The sequence below is a fragment of the Primulina eburnea genome, chromosome 1, assembly GCF_022965805.1.
Source record: "Primulina eburnea isolate SZY01 chromosome 1, ASM2296580v1, whole genome shotgun sequence".
In the NCBI taxonomy this organism is placed as follows: Eukaryota; Viridiplantae; Streptophyta; class Magnoliopsida; order Lamiales; family Gesneriaceae; genus Primulina; species Primulina eburnea.
Window position 1 is genome coordinate 63235014 of NC_133101.1, and position 16644 is coordinate 63251657.

General features: G+C 34.9%; 3 protein-coding genes and 1 non-coding gene across 4 annotated transcripts; 2 read left to right on the forward strand and 2 right to left on the reverse strand.

Annotated features, from left to right (window-relative positions):
- Window positions 1-1793: 1793 nt before the first annotated feature.
- On the reverse strand, window positions 1794-3396 carry LOC140813903 (uncharacterized). The gene is made up of 2 exons (XM_073172711.1): window positions 2716-3396; window positions 1794-2600 (listed from the first exon to the last, which is right to left on the reverse strand). The coding sequence occupies exons 1-2, from the start codon at window positions 3073-3075 to the stop codon at window positions 1992-1994; spliced, it is 969 nt and encodes a 322-aa protein (XP_073028812.1). The 5' UTR covers window positions 3076-3396; the 3' UTR covers window positions 1794-1991.
- Window positions 3397-9156: 5760 nt separating this feature from the next.
- On the reverse strand, window positions 9157-9229 carry TRNAR-UCU (transfer RNA arginine (anticodon UCU)). The gene has a single exon. It is a non-coding gene; the product is annotated as a tRNA-Arg (tRNA).
- A 268-nt stretch (window positions 9230-9497) lies between these two features.
- On the forward strand, window positions 9498-12332 carry LOC140839915 (G-type lectin S-receptor-like serine/threonine-protein kinase At1g34300). The gene is given in 2 exon segments (XM_073206914.1): window positions 9498-10937; window positions 10939-12332. Coding segments are annotated over 2 exon segments (2472 nt in total). The 5' UTR covers window positions 9498-9722; the 3' UTR covers window positions 12196-12332.
- Window positions 12333-14776: 2444 nt separating this feature from the next.
- Window positions 14777-16211, forward strand: LOC140839923 (F-box protein At3g07870-like). Its single transcript, XM_073206924.1, is given in 2 exon segments — window positions 14777-15796; window positions 15798-16211. Coding segments are annotated over 2 exon segments (1140 nt in total). The 5' UTR covers window positions 14777-14872; the 3' UTR covers window positions 16014-16211.
- Window positions 16212-16644: the final 433 nt, after the last annotated feature.

Consider the following 16644-nt stretch of genomic DNA (forward strand, 5'->3'; position numbering starts at 1 on the left):
ATGGATATCAGATCATTCATGTTATAATTTTTGGAGAATCGGGTATTAATTTTCGTTGATACATAGGATGCATGCCTCCCAACGTAATTAACTTGGCTTTCTGAGATCATATGTATTGTCTTTAGCTTTGCTGCCAAAAAAATCACTTCCTTCTTGCGATATATACTTGCTTTGGAATTGTATTATGGGTTATTGTTGTGAAGTACTGATGTATGTGCCCTTAAATTGATCCGGTAATTTGTACTAAAACATGGCTGGTTTTAACACCTTCACTCCAATACGTTGTGCATCCCTTGGTGGAGAGAATCAATAATCATCTTTGCATCACTAATCGAGGGACGTCCCTCGAGTTAATAGGATGATCTATTTTACACCGTTTTTCCTTTGCTCGAGTTTATATTTACTAATGATCGACTAAATCAACTGTCCACCTTGTTGTTTGCCTGTGAAAACTTCGATGGATTGATCATAAGATTTCGAGCTCCGTGTGTAAGACGTGACGTGCGAGTTATTTCCAGGTGACAATGAATCATGTCCACATTCTCACTTGTTTATTACCAGAATCCCCGCAGGTATGTTGTGGTCTAATTTCAGTTTCTTGGTTACATGAATAGGAGGGATACATGGAAAATAACTAAAGAGACGGTGATATTATTATAATATGGTGTGGATGTCACAAGAATACGGTAAACATTACGCGTTCAAAGGGTCTGTATTGGACCGACCGGACTCGGACTGTTGCTAAAACCACCAGCAACATGCATTATTTGCATTTAGTTCGTCTTTGTTAATTATTAATTTCTTTGACTCGATGATTATGTAATTTTTAAATGATATTTATCTTATTTAAGGGGGTTTCTTTCAAAGGCAGGGAAGGCATGAATTTCCGGCAAAGGACAAAAAGCATGAGATCTGGTTAGATGGTGGAGAAAGGGACTCCCAAGATATTTTTATAATAATAACAATTATTATCAATTTCTCTCCACATTCCACCCGGAAAAGAGGGAAGAAAATGGCAACTGTGGGATAAAAAATCATCATGGAATTGATGCAAAGAAGATGATTTTTTTGTGTGTGGGGTGATTTAAAATACATAAAAATATGGGAAAAAAAATTAGAATCTACTTTTACTTCTTGTTGTATCCATTATTATATCAAAATGTGTTTTGTTATATAAATAATAATTTCTATTCGAAAAGAAGAACTGCGGTAACGGCCCTCATTGGGCCCTTAGGTGGTGGAGGCCGGGGAGGGGAAGTGCAACGTTTGAAGATCATGAAATCCATTGCTTTCAAGGGAACTAAATGAATCAGACAAAAGCTTCAGAGAATACAAAAGAATGCATCCACTTTTCACATTAAAGCCAAATCCAGGAATATAATGTTGTCCCGAAACATCATTCCTCTTTTACTGCAATAAAATCAGTCATTTACACCAGCAAAGTTCATTAAATACTCATAAAAGAATGACACACCCTAAACAAAATAATTCAAAGATACCCAAGGAGTTAGCAAGATTTTGACCTTTGTGGAAAGAAGTTTCCATTCTTTTCATCTCTTTTTTTTACTGCTCAGGTTTATTACTTTTTCTTGTTTGGTTTTGATGCGTGTATCTTGCTTTGCATTACAGCTTGTTGTAGTCATGTCATGTTTGCTCTTTTACTGTGATGCTATCTTTTTGAGTGGCCATTAGATTCTCATGCTTCATTCTATGATGAAAACCATGTGATTGTTTCGAATTTATTTTTTGTAATTTCGAGCTGGTTTATTTGAATTTAAATTTAAATAACAAAGTAGGATGAATACACTATTTGATTCTCGTTCAACGTAAAAAATTTTAGAGTAAGGATCACAAGAGGGGAGATGAAAAAACAAGAAAAAATATAATGTATAATAGAACTAAAATGAAGAGTTGCCCATGAACCAAAGTTGCTAATTTATCACTAGTTGTATTTTTTTTTTTACCCTCAAATTAATGACCTCTTAAATTCTCTACCTATGGCTGCAGAAATCTAAGAGCTTCTTCCGGCCTTCAACAATTTCATCAAAAAAATCATCGAGCTGTCCAATGATATTCTCAGTTCCGGCCCTCAAATTACCAAGACATCCCTTCAAACTCTCCACTCTCTCCCTTATTCCCACCTCTGATTCCCATTCCACAATCCCTTGCGAGCATTTCCTCTCCACCTCTGCTCTCAGCTCATCCATGACCACTTTTGATCTCCTGAATTCAAACAACAGAATCCCGGGACGCCCCGAAATCTGATTGATTTCGGAGGCTACCCTCTGTTGTAGCCTGCCTGTGGAGATCATGAAAGATGATCCGAAGAGAAGGCGGCCTTCATATCCATTTCCTATCGAATTCGACTCGGGCCAGCAGTAAACTAACCCATAAAGCAGAATCATCAGAAGCAGAGTGCTGACATTTCTCATTGCATATAGAACTCCCCTGAACCCGTTGAATCCATTCAGCTTTGATTCTACAGAAACTCTCTCATCAAATTTCAACGATTCTGGTTCGATTCTCGTCTCCATTAATGACCTGTTTTCTTCCTCCAGCCCCACGGCCTCTCTCCTGCACCCTGATAAAGCCCGAATAACCTGTTTTTTTTTAATAACAATAAAATATAAAAAAGGTCAAGAACACAATCAAGAAATGAAAAAACAAGAAAAAAAAAACCCTTCTGAATCTTAATGGCCGCCATGTATTCATCACCTGTCGACAAAGCTGCGGGCTTAAATGGCGATGGCCATCGAGTGAAGAAGTGATATTAAGGCCGGCAGAATAGTAATTTTCCATGCCTGAAATCCCAGTTTTAAGGACATGACAGACCTCCCAAAGCTTGGAACTTTCATCCATGTACTCATCAAGCCATTTTTCACCAACAGGCAAGTGAAGCTTCTGAACCAGAAGAGTCAACTGGGTGTGGAATGATCTTAAGAGGGACAGAACCCTCTGCAGGAACTGAATGGACATGAAGTTGTTAGACTGAAACAAACGTTCGAGATCATCGATCCCACGAGCCAAGAAGTTGTAGAAACCATTAACAGAGTTAGCGGACGAAGCATCCATCATGAAGAAGGTGGGATAGAAAAAAAGATACGAAGAGGGATATTTAAATGGTAGGATAGGGGAGCAAAAGCAGAGGAATGATACAGAATGGGATGGAAAAGAGGGAATATCAATCTTAGAAGCTCAGGTTTCTAAGGTTGAAAAAGATCGTTGGGAGCAATGATGAGTGTTTCCTATACAGGGGGTAGGATAATAATAATCTTCCATTTTCATTGTATAATGGGAGAAAGTTAAAGAAAAGAGCAAAATATCATCCCTCCCCCTTCCCCCCTCACTTGAAGAATGAGAGTGAAAGAAGGCAATTTTGAGGGACAACACACATTTTGAGTTCCCATAGATTTTTCTTTTTCAATAAATCTGTATATACAATTAAACCAGCTTAATCATAGACAAAAAGCCGACTTATTTAACATAAATTATTTCGTCCATTTTTTGCAAGGAAAATTGTAAGAAAAAAATAGAATTTTCTAGCTCCAGTCAACTCATTGAAAAAATTAATCAAGAAAAATTGATTTTCTTGGGAAAAATAATAATAATTCGCTGGGATAATTTGATTGATTGAGCTTTACAGTGATATTATTTAAACTTGGGTTAAAAATTTATATATTAAAAAAAGAAGCTGTCTTTGATGATAATGTCTAGAATGATGATGTAAGAATGAGTTCATTGGGGTGTGATAAATGTTTGACCAGATTGGAGTGGAATTGGGAACCTAAAACCAAGTCACAACTTCTCAAAAACTTAAAACTTCTTGCGTTAATTTGTGCAAATGGGGGGCAATCTTTTGATTTTAGTGCAACTCATATTTTTTCTTCCTCGAGCAACTGATTTTGTTGCTTTACTTCCCCTCTAGTCCATTGATATTTGGTGTGCTTTGTTTCCTCCTAGATACACATACATGCTCCGATTAGTACCATCTCCCAAGTGTCAAAAAAAGAAGAAAAATAATACCCATTTCCCAATCTTGTTTTCCTTCTAGATCAGTTCTTTTTTTAAACAAAAAATGATATGATTCGGTACACACACGCTAACGCAGTAGCTTACAAACCGAGCTAAGTAGTTAAACCAGTACTGGACAAGTTTTACGCAACAAACTCGTCCAAAAAAGTGTCGATAACGTGAATTCACCTCATACTAATTGGTCAAACAACATATATTATATATTTTTCAACATGGAGCACCCTGATTGTCTAATTTCTTGGTCACACTATGTATGATTATCTTCCCGGACTTAAAATGAACAAAGCCACATGATGCTTGAGGAAGACAATTATATTTAGTGGCCCTTCGGACCCATCAATCATATAGTGGGTCATATTCCCTCGTTTCTTAATGTATTTTAAAATATTTTCAACTGATTAAGATATAGTGTATCTACCATGATTTTTCCAATTGCTTTGTTAAAGTCACCCTTCTTTCTTTTTTCTTTTTTTAAAAAAGATTATCAAGTATCTGTATTTTGATATGTCATCACTGTGATTTAGTAAATAGGACTGATATCTTTACAAGTTTATATACGTAAAAAAAACTATTTTTAGTTGGAAAACTCTAATATTGCTCCAAAAAGTGAAATCGCTCACTTTAGGCGCCCCTCACCCTCGGCCCGACAGGAATGTGAGAGGAGGTAAATCATGGTGACTCAGCCAACCAGTAACAGCTAGACCTTACAAGTTTATATACGCAAATCACGTTGGAAAACTCTAATATGTATCTTAACTGTTGTTGTTATTAAATTAAGGAGGAAAGTCCTCGTGGGTTTTTGTAGAAAGAAACACTTGGTCTGGTCTTTTGAGATCTTCCATAATCCAGCACCACCCCCTCACACCCAAAATTTTTTTAAAAAATAAATGTATTTTCCTTAATATTGATAGTTTTGCAATCTTACCGAAGAATCTTGTGGGAAAATTACTTAAAATTCCTCGTAATAATTAGGCAAACACGTGGACGGATACTAATTCAGCACTTTTAATTGCAATATTTAATATGTAATTAAATGAAATAATTGCGTAGGTGGATCAAGTGGCGCTTGCTGCTCAAGCTAATCAATGAAAACTTTGTTTTTAATCTTTTTATAATTCATCCTAATATAACTCATTGCTATATATTGAATAAATCGTGCATATATTTTATATGAATTTTTTTTTCACTGCAGAAAGCAAAATTAATCTACGCAGATTCATATTATTTATGACTGAGTTCTATCAATTATTGGGAAAGCAATAATCTGTTCATCTTTTCTTTTTGCCGACAAGAAAAAAAGAAAAAGGAAAATACCAATATGAACCTCATAATTAACTGTATTATTATTATTATTATTATTATTATTATTATTATTATTATTATTATTATTATTATGTTCAATATTAGCATCGTTTATGTTCAATATTAGCATCGTTTCTGGTCTAATAAATTATATTTTTAATAATTTTAAATAACATAATAATTAATTTATGTGCTTCCGTCTGTAATTAATTCATTCTGCAAGAATGTTTCCTTTTTCCTTCTTAATGAACTCTAGATGGATCCAACTGTATGAGTGAATCTCATGTGAGACCGTCTAATGGATCTTAATATGTGAGACAGGTCAACCATACCAATATTCACAATAAAAATAATACACTTATCATAAAAAGTAATATTTTTTCATGGATGACCCAAATAAGAGACTCGTCTCAAAAATACGATCCGTGAGACCGTCTCACACATGTTTTTGCTTGTGTGTGTACACTTTGCTCCCCTCGATCCCTTCTAGGTCTATCCTGATAGAAGGCGAAGTTATCGAATCAATCATTATTTTTTTTAGAAAAAGTTTTTAACTACCAAGTGTTATTTCCTTTTTCATGGAGAATTTTTCCCATTAAATTTCATAATATTTGTAATAAATTAAATTATTTGTTTGTAGTATTAGTTGTTAATTGAGATATTTTTTGAGGGACCAATGACATTTTATATTTGTGCTCTATAAATTAAATAAATAATGAGGATACGGATTCTGGGTGTGAAAACAGGACCGGACTTCCCGACCTAGAAAAATCATGTTTGGATTAAGGGTTTTTGGGTTAAGATTAGATCGGGTTAGATATGTGATGTGATTTCGCTGAAATGGGTGAGCCGGGTAAGATCAAATCAACAATTTATAGTGTTTGGGGAATTGAGTGAAGATAATGGCCTGGATTAACACCTGCAAACAAGAAGGTAACTCGTGAATGAGCGTCGGAGGGGTGTTCGGCATAGCCACTTAGATGCTAAAATCAGCAAGTTTTTTAGATGAACACAAACAATATTTGAGAGAAACTATGTAAGTGCTTGAGAGTTCAAAGATTCAGAATCTTTAAATGACATTAATATCTGCTATTTATAGTAGAAAATGGGGTATGTACCATTTCGTTTAAAAAAAAAACAGAGGAATCAAAAACCAAAATTAATTTATATCACGTAAAACTATGAAGAATTAATTTGTTCATAAATAAAGACAATCATATATCATAAATTATTAAAGCAAGAAGAATATAATTATATTTACTTTTTTATAAAAAAAAAAAAGAAAAAAAAAGAACATCGAAAGCTCTCTATTTTAGTCGATGAAAAACTTTCGTATCTGAATATTTATTATCTTGTCGAGCCATATTTACGATTTCAAATATTCTTATTTGAAGAATATATATAAAGTATATCAGTAATGAATGCTACATTGTACTTTGTGTTTGAAAAGAAATTCAGCCAATTCACATCTCATAGCTGCTATTACTTTGCTGTAGACATTGTCCATTTAGGGCAGGCACCTCAAACAAACACTAACACTTAATTACGCCTTTTTCTTTTTTAAAATCTTTTCAAAAAAATTTATATAACCCACAAATATAATTTTATTTTTCCATCTTCAACTCGTAATCGAGTTTGTTTCAATAAATAAATAAATAATACACACACACATATTATAATAATAATAATAATAATAATAATAATAATAATAATAATAATAATAATCAAGTTTTTATTTTTAACAATTTCTCCCATTTATCATGCAAGCTACCCAACCTGCCAATTTGCATTATAAACTTTTTAAGGAAAGATTGATGGGAATTGAAATGATTAAATTGCAAGAAAAAAGTTAATTAAAGTTCCAAGCATAAAAACGTAACAATATTCAAACCTTTATATATATATATATATATATATATATATATATATATATATATATCCTTTGATTGATATGTTTTTCGCTCGTCAAACGCAACTAAATGAGCATCGTGTATCTGACACTCAAATAATAGATATATAATTTTGATACATTTCATCGCATCCAATAAATAATCCAATAAGTAAGTGGCATTTCAGTTGTACTCATATAGATTATACATATAAAAATTATATATATAAAATAATTTTGGACTGATAATATGTTGCACTTTTGAGACCAGCACTAATGGCAAAAAGTTTATAAATATTGTGTATTTTAATGTTTACCGAAGGTCCCATTCAAAGGATTCCCTTTTCCCACTAAGGATGCTCCATTTCCACCCCTAAAAGAAGGAACTTCTAAAACTATGTAATGCATAGGAAATTAGCCAAAAACATTTGTCAAGTCATTTATGGTAATCAAGTACTAAAGTGGTTGTAGCCTTCAATAAATAAATTTAACTAGCCATGGACATAATTTCTATATGGTGTGAATTTTTTTATTTTATTTTCTTGTGAAATGTCTCATAAAAAAAATATCGAAGTTAGGTTATCTATGAATCCCATAAATTATAACACATGATATAAAATTAATGGACGCACAATTTTTTTTATTTTTTTTCATTTTGTGTAAAAATGCTCACACATTATAAAAAGAGGTCTTCTACTTGAATTCCATTTAAATTTTGAATTGGATATGAATTCGTTTATATCACACTAAAAAGCCTAAGTTCAAGCTCGACTTATCAGTAATTTGAGTTTGGATCATGTATATTGTGTATTGTAGTGTCGTTGGATCATGTTAACTTCAAAAGTACGTCATTATTAATAATAATGATTAGTCCACTAATTGATTAATTAATTGGAACTAACTATGCTAGTGAAGTCTTGTCATCCTTGATATCATTCATATGTCATGTCATCGCAACTTAATCAAACTATATATTTATTTAATTATTTATATAATCCATTGTGGTCCAATAACAATAAAGTTGCATTTACAGCCGAAATTCTAACAAAATTTTAGGACCCACCAAATAATAATAAAAATATTAAAATAAAAATGTGGTTTATAGAATAGAGTTAGTCGTGTGAAATTAAAGTACTGCATGGACCAATTCAGTGTGTATTAATTAAGTAGAACCCATACAACAACAACAACAATAACCAGCGAACGACACATCCACGCCATGTGTATAAAATAATAGTTATTAATCGAGTTGATTCATAAAATTTTATTATAATTTTCAATTATTTATTTGAATAACGATATTAGAGATAATATGTGAATTTTTAAAGAGGATTAAATATTATAGTTATGAGTAAATCATATGAAAAATATTATTTATTTAAATGAATATGATATTTTTGTAAAAATCGATTGGTGTAAAAAAATCCCTGACCACTAAAAGTTTCGACCTATATGTACGTGGTATATAAATAATAATAACCCTCATAATTTATGTATAAATGTAAGGTACGTAGTAGCATCATTTGGAATATATATTACACTCGATCCCCGCGATAAATATTGTGAAATTAATTTTTGCAATTCATATCAAAATAATATTTATTTTAAATAAATATCTTAATCGTAATTTTTTTAAAAAAATAGAAAAGCTATATTTCCAAAATTATTTGTTGTATTATGGATATTGATATTATAAGGATAAATTTGCGTATATTAATTACTTAATTATGATTTTTATTTAATAACAAATGTTGACCATAAATAAAGAGAGTGGACAATGGATCGGTGAATATATTGTTTAATGGATTTAAGGCGAATCGGAAGAGGATCGTTCGAGTGGATAAATAATTGGGCCATGGTTGAAAGACATTGGGCCGTGGTCCAACAAAAAGCTGCAAATACATGATTTCTTAGCCAATTAGAACAAAAATTTTCACGCCCAGTGGGACTCGAACCCACAATCGCCTGATTAGAAGTCAGACGCCTTATCCATTAGGCCATGGGCGCTTGCTGGCACAATGGTGTGAACTTTATATTATAAACCTTTTAATATACAAATCATTGATCCATAATTGAAATTTTAGAATTTTTTTCTATACAATATAATTTATAGTATTGAAACCATATTGGTTGCTGATGGTGTCAATAATTGAGTTGTTTTTACATTTAATGTAAAAAAAAAGATTCCCATTTGGTCGTTGTCGTCAACTTCTTCTCGAATTAGTTTGAACGGATACATGGTTTATACGCTGAACGTGATTTATAGTTTTCGTAAGCATCGGTTGAGCAAGAAAAATCAACAAAGAAAAATCGAAAAGACAAGGGGAACAACCCACTATAAAGTTTTCATTTTTCCATGGAAAAAATTTGTTCTATTATTACTTGCTATTAATTGGAGGACCTTTTTGTACTGGCTTCTAGAAAAATATCTAGTGCGGATATATAACGTGTTTACTTTCGTTGTCATCCTTCTGTTTTCAGTCTCAGAGAAAATAAAGAAATGGAATACAAGAAAATGAATTTCCGATCATCGTACATGAAATTTCTGCTCCTTTGCATCATTTGCGCAGGTGGCTCCTGTTTAGGACAAGATGTATCTCCGGGTTTGAGCTTATATGCCTCAACTCCTGATCAATCATGGACATCTCCGAACAAGACTTTCATGTTATCTTTCGTTCAAGAATCTGAGAACATCTATTTTGCTGCCATCACCTACAACGGGATCCCAGTTTGGAAAGCTGGCGGTGATCCTGGTGGCGCGGTTGATTCCTCCGCCACCCTGCGCTTCCTACCATCCGGAGACCTCCAGCTTCTCACCAGCTCGACGGGTGGTTCCATAGTGTGGCGGTCCAATACATCTGGGCTCGGAATAACTGTGGCTTCTCTTAATGATTCTGGTAATTTTGTGCTTAAGAATGGTGACATTCCAATGTGGACCACCTTTGATAATCCCACCGATACAATTCTTACTGGACAAAATTTCACTGTTAATCATGTTCTACGGTCTGGGTTATACTCTTTTCGCCTATTGCGCTCGGGAAACATAACCCTCCAATGGAATGACACTGTGTATTATTATAGCTCTTCACCCATGGACGCACCTAGTAACTATACCGTGAAATCACCAAGCATAGGCATGCAACCAGAAGGTATTTTTCAGCTTTTCGATCCACTGTTTCCGAGTAATCCGCGTCTTATAGCTCGTGACAATGATTATGGTCAGATCCGTGATAGTACTCTGAGGTTTGTGAAGTTAGATAGTGATGGGAATTTGAGGATTTATAGTTCTTCTTTGAGTAGTGGAAGTGGAAACAAAATTGTGAGATGGACTGCGGTTAGTGACCAGTGTCGGGTTTTTGGTTATTGTGGAAATATGGGGATTTGCACTTATGATGAGCTTAATTTCGCCCCCGTTTGTCGATGTCCGTCACAGAATTTTGAGCTCATTGATCCCAAGGACAGTAGGAAAGGTTGCAAGTATAAAGAGGATATTCAAGATTGTCCAGATAGAACAATGGTGACTTTGAATAATTCTGTTTTCTTGACATACCCTCCTGAATATGAATCTGATTTCTTTACAGCGAATATGGGAGCTTGCTGGTCTAACTGTCTTTCTGATTCTATTTGTATAGCGTCCACTTCCTTCGCAGATGGCACTGGAGTTTGTTATATGAAAAAATCAAGATTTGTCAGTGGGTATCAGTCTCCGGCTCTGACCTAGTACATCATACGTGAAGGTCTGTGATCCTGCATTGCCAAATCCTCCGCTTCGTTTAAGAGAAGTCGACAAGAAATCCGATTCATTGAAGATCGTTGTCGTGGCTTTAGGTGGAAGTTTGGCCATGGTCATTTTAGTATGTGGTTTACTGCTCCATTACAGGTCGAAACCGGGATACGAAAGCTTACTTTCTCAGTATTCTCCTTCTGAGTATGCCTCTGGAGTTCCCATTCGATTCACATACAAGCAGCTCTTACAGGCAACGAAGGGCTTCAAGGAAAAGCTCGGTGAAGGAGGGTTCGGGTCGGTTTATAGAGGCGTCCTCTCTAATAAAATAGTCGTTGCAGTAAAACAACTGGAGGGAATTGGCCAGGGAGAGAAACAATTCAAAATGGAGGTGGCAACTATTAGTAGTACTCACCACTTAAATCTGGTGAGGTTGATAGGGTACTGCTCCGAAGGGCGGCACAGATTACTGGTGTATGAGTTCTTGAAGAATGGTTCTCTCGACAGCTTTCTATATAGTTCAGACGATGGATTATCCGAGAAAAAAGTTCTCGACTGGCAAACTAGATACAACATTGCCTTAGGAATGGCAAAAGGGATCACCTATCTCCACGAGGAATGCCGGGACTGCATTCTTCATGGTGACATAAAGCCCGAGAACATACTCTTGGATGAGGACTACAATTGCAGAGTCTCGGATTTCGGGCTTGCAAAACTCTTGACCCAGGACAAACATAGGCACCGGAGCCTATCCAACGTGAGGGGGACTCGAGGATACTTAGCGCCTGAATGGCTCGCGAATCTTCCAATAACCGCGAAAGCTGATGTCTATAGTTACGGGATGGTGCTGTTGGAGATTGTAAGTGGAAGGCGCAATTTCGAAGTCTCCTCGGAAACTAACGGCAAGAAGTTCTCTTTATGGGCTTATGAAGAGTGTTTTGAGAAGGGTGGCCTGGAAGGAATTCTTGACAAAAGGCTTGTGGGATCCGAGGTAGACATGGAACAGGTAATGAGAGCCATTCAAGTAAGCTACTGGTGCATCCAAGAGCAACCGTCGCTTAGGCCTAGGATGGGGGGAGTTGTGCAAGTTCTTGAAGGGATTGCTCAAATACATACACCACCTCCACCTATGGCCAAGATTGAAGGATTAGCCCAATCTACGACTCCAAGTTCATGCATGTCTCCCGCGGGGAAAACTGAAGAGGACACCTCCATTCTTCTTGCAGAACGGGTTAGATTGAAGCAGTAGCCCAATCTACACTTTTGACGGATAAAAACTATTTTTTTTTCCGAGTTCTTGGTTAAAGGGGTTGATTAAGCAACAAAAATTGCGTGTGTGAGTTAGAAATAAATGTTTTTTAAAATATTAAAATTAATATGTTAGTACTAAGATATATATTTTTCTCAATTACTTTCTTTATTACTATTATTTGCGTAAAGTGGTTTAAATTTCACGGCGAATCAAAATTAATAATGAAAATATACTAAAAAAAATATGTAAATGTATGAATATTTTTGATTGATTTCTTTGGATGAATTCAAGCATCACAAAATATCAATTTATGTCAATTTAGTATTTTATACAAATTGAAAAAAGAAAGAAAAAATTATTTAGTCAAAATTGTCGCAATTGTAAATATTGATATAAAGATTCGTGGACGTATCTTTAGCATTATTTATTATTTTATTTGAATCGAACAACCAAGTGGTCCTATATATACTTGAATTAGTCTTTGATTATTAAAGTAGGATCACCAACCTTGAAATCAAATGTGACAGCAAACTTGTCCTTTACCTATCCGAATCGGTGGAATAAATAATTTTTTAACTAATAATTAAAAGTTTAATTTTCGTTATCAATATTTTTTCGGATGAATTTGTGTAATATTTGTCCAATGTGATTTAATTGTTTAACATACTTTACAAACTATTGTTTTAGCACGAAAATTAATTTACTCAATAAATAATAAAGATTAGCGATGACTTGTTCCATCGTAAATCTTCCTTCCCCGATAAGGCATGTACAAATGGTTGCCTGTCATGTACTCTATCTTAAATATATGAAGCTTGACGAGGAAACTTCCACGTAACACATGCGAGAATACTTGTCCAGTTTTTTATCTATTTATTTTTTAAAGAATTAAAGTGTAGGATTTCTTGTATTAATGTTCTGATTTAATGCTTCAATTCCCCGATTTATCTATAGTGTGTTCGAAACACTGTTCCCCTCCTTTCTTTTAATTTCTGATCTCATCAAATATGTGGCCAAGCATCAATTGCTGCACATTCAATCTAGAACTCTGGATATGTTGGATGTCTTGATTCACGAACAAAAGCAGCAACTTGAATCTCGAACCAACCGCAGCAACAATAAGATCAAGTCGAGGCAAGGAGGATCCTTTCTCCGCAAGACAAAATTGTCCGTATAAAGTGCTATACGTTACTGACAATCGTCTCCAAAATACAACGACTTCAAGTCGAGAGTTTGCAACACTACAAATCTCGATCACAGCGAACACTAAATATGTAGAGCTTTCAAGTATATTTTCAAAAACGATGCAGCAATATGAGAAGAGGAGATGAAGCAAAAAGTTCAGCAACTTTGGACAATGGTTGGAGGGATTATTTATAGATGATCATTGGTTGCGTTGAGGAGACACGTTTCTCCAGACCGGATGCTTCGAACAGACACCATTCTAGTCAAGAGATACATTGGTTGGGCGAAAAACTGATGCCATCATAGCCAAGGGACGTGCATGCTTTCAGAAACAGCGCTGCGCGCGGCCGCGCGCACAACAAGGCGCGCGCACGCGAGAATCTGCGCACCCGCGCGCCTTGCACTTTCTAATGTATCATGGTCCCATGTGCGTGTGCTTCTTTCTGACAATATTTTCCAACTAAATTTGGTCCAAAAAGATTAATACTTATTAGCGTTTCTCCCTTCTAAAAACTTCTGGTACCCCTTGGGGCCCTAAAATCCTATTCAAACTCGGAGTTTATAAGAAGACATCATTTGGCTATTTTCTTCACGAGACAACTCCCACTTCCTTTACCCTTCAACACTCTTCTTATTTATTTATCCAACAAATCCTCCTTACGTAGCTTTTTAACTTTTTCCTCTACTTGTTTTTTTCTCTTCACCTTCCCCAAATTGCAATCAGCCACTCCTTTTTTTTCATATTCTCCAAGCTAATTTAAATATGGATCGATGATATCGAATGCTACACTATTAATTATTATTTTTTTGTTCTTTTTCGTGACGATGATATTTATAACTGTTGTCATTTGACTCACGATAAGTAAACTCAATTAACACAATAATATGTAAATCACGACCGTTCAAATCTTATACAACAAAATTCGTCTGGAAATTATTGATAAAGAGAATCGAACATCTAATAATTAATCATACGTTAAGCAACTCCAAACACTTTCATTATCTTTTTACTTGAGTGGATAGGGAGGAATCGATGTTTTTATAAAGATTATGATAAATTCTCGTACTTTCCAGAAGAGACGAGTTGCGATTGATTCAACCCTACATTCTGGGAATTGCCTCGACTGCAGATCAATGACCCATACAACGTCAACACATTCCAAAAATCAAATTAACTTGATGATTGGTTCAAAAAAAAAACTTGTTGATTATTTCAAAGTCAAACTAAGCACAGAAAAGTCTAGTCAAGATTCAACACTAAAAGAATCGATGATGACTAATATATATCACATCTCTTGAATGAAATTGTGAATTTTTTTATTTTCTTTTATATTTTTTTCTCTAAAAAATTAATATAATTTAAACTATAAATATATTGAGTCATCCTCCTAAATCCATCTCATCTGGATATAGAGCATATCAATTCTCCAGCTCTACACAAGATACGTACATACCCGGAATAAATACAGAAGCCACCAATTAATTCTTGATGAATAGTCTTCCATCAGAAATCATCTTATGTATTCTGTCAAGACTTCCGATTCGAGACATTGTAAGCTGCAAACGAGTCTGCAAGCGATGGCTTGAAATCCTCTCTGCTCCCGAGTTTGCCAAATGCCATCTTTCTTTATCGAATCCCGGCCTAGTTATCTATCAATTTGAAGATGATGGATATTTATGCAAAACATTCGAATTCGAGGATGTTTTGGAGCTTCAAAACCACGATCTTCACTATAATCTGGTCATGAAATTCGATCCCAGATCGTTCATTACCTCACCTGATTCAAGAATATTCATCGGAGGTTCCGTTAATGGTTTTCTTTTCTTGTGCGACCTTAGTACCCAGCACTCTCTTTACATATGTAATCCAATCACACGTGAGTACATCACTCTTCCCCAGCCTAAATTCATTGATGAAGAAGATGTTTACATCTGGGATTTTGGATTCGGGTTAAGCTCAATAAGTGGGCAGTACAAGGTTGTTTGGAATAATTACCAAGATGTTATGTGGCCCTGTTCCAATTTTCCGATGAAATCTGGTGAGTGCCTGGTTTACACCATAGGAACAGGGTCGTGGAGAAGCGTCGCGCCAGTCGGTCCATTTCAAAGTCTTTACGGTTCCAAGGGAGTTTTCCTGAATGGAAATCTTCATTGGCTGATACAAGATTCCAATGGCGAGCATTTTGTTTCTTGTTTTGATCTCGAAACCGAAATTTTCAAACCCTTTTCATCACTTCCTTCGTATCCAAATCATTTCCCGGATTCGAGAAGCCTGTCTGTTCTACAGGACTGCTTATGTTTATGTCAGAATATTTCGTGGGATACGATAGTTATATGGACGATGAAGGAATACCAAGTTGAAGAATCTTGGTCGCAGGCAATATGTGATCCCTATAATGTTTCAGACAACGTCTGAAATCATGTATCCCATTAAAGTTTTTAAAGATGGCGACATATTGATATTGTGGGAAAACTTCGAGCTGTTTTTTTACTGCAACGAGTCTAAATCCACTCGAAAAGTTGATGCGTTTGAAATGGTTCATTACACTGGTTGGACAGAGGCGATGCTTCATACCTCAAGTTTTGTTTCTCTCAGGAGTTTTTGTGGGGAGAATGTCGGGACCTTTTGATTCTAAATCGTGGGAATTGAGATTTAATCTAGTAAAATTTCATTCCCCGTAAATCAGGTGATGAAATTTAAGTATAACAAGAATCATTCGCACCAGAGTTCCTCGGGAATGATCTTGGGGGTCGAGCGGATGGTTGGACTTGCTTGCTTGTGGTTGAGTGTTGTTTGATTCATTTTGAATTATTTAATAGAATTTGAGTGCCTTCAGTATATTTAAAATTAAAATAATCGATTTACAAATTGCAGCATTCAGTCTAATATTTATAAATTAACAACGTTTTAATCTAGGTTTTTTTAATTAAGAGAGGTGATATAAATTATAATACTTTAGTAAATTTGCGGGTTCTTTCAGCATTAACAATTATTGCACTCTCTGACGATATTACTTCTTAGACAAAAACTTGTGTGACACGGTCTTACGGATCGTATTTGTGAGACGGATATCTTATTTGGGTCACCTATGAAAAAGTATCACTTTTTATGCTTAGAATATTACTTCTTATTGTGAATATGGGTAGGGTTGACCCGTCTCATAGATTATGATCCGTAAGACGGTCTCACATGAGACTCATTCTACTTTTTATAATTGCATTCCTTAGTTTTAATATTAATTATATGATCAAACAAATGCC

Coding starts and splice junctions, on each gene's coding strand:
- LOC140813903 (XM_073172711.1), bottom strand. CDS start 3,075: ATGATGGATGCTTCGTCCGCTAACTCTGTTAATGGTTTCTACAACTTC. Junction 2,601..2,715: donor GCCCGCAGCTTTGTCGACAG/GTGATGAATACA, acceptor AAAAAAAAACAG/GTTATTCGGGCTTTATCAGG.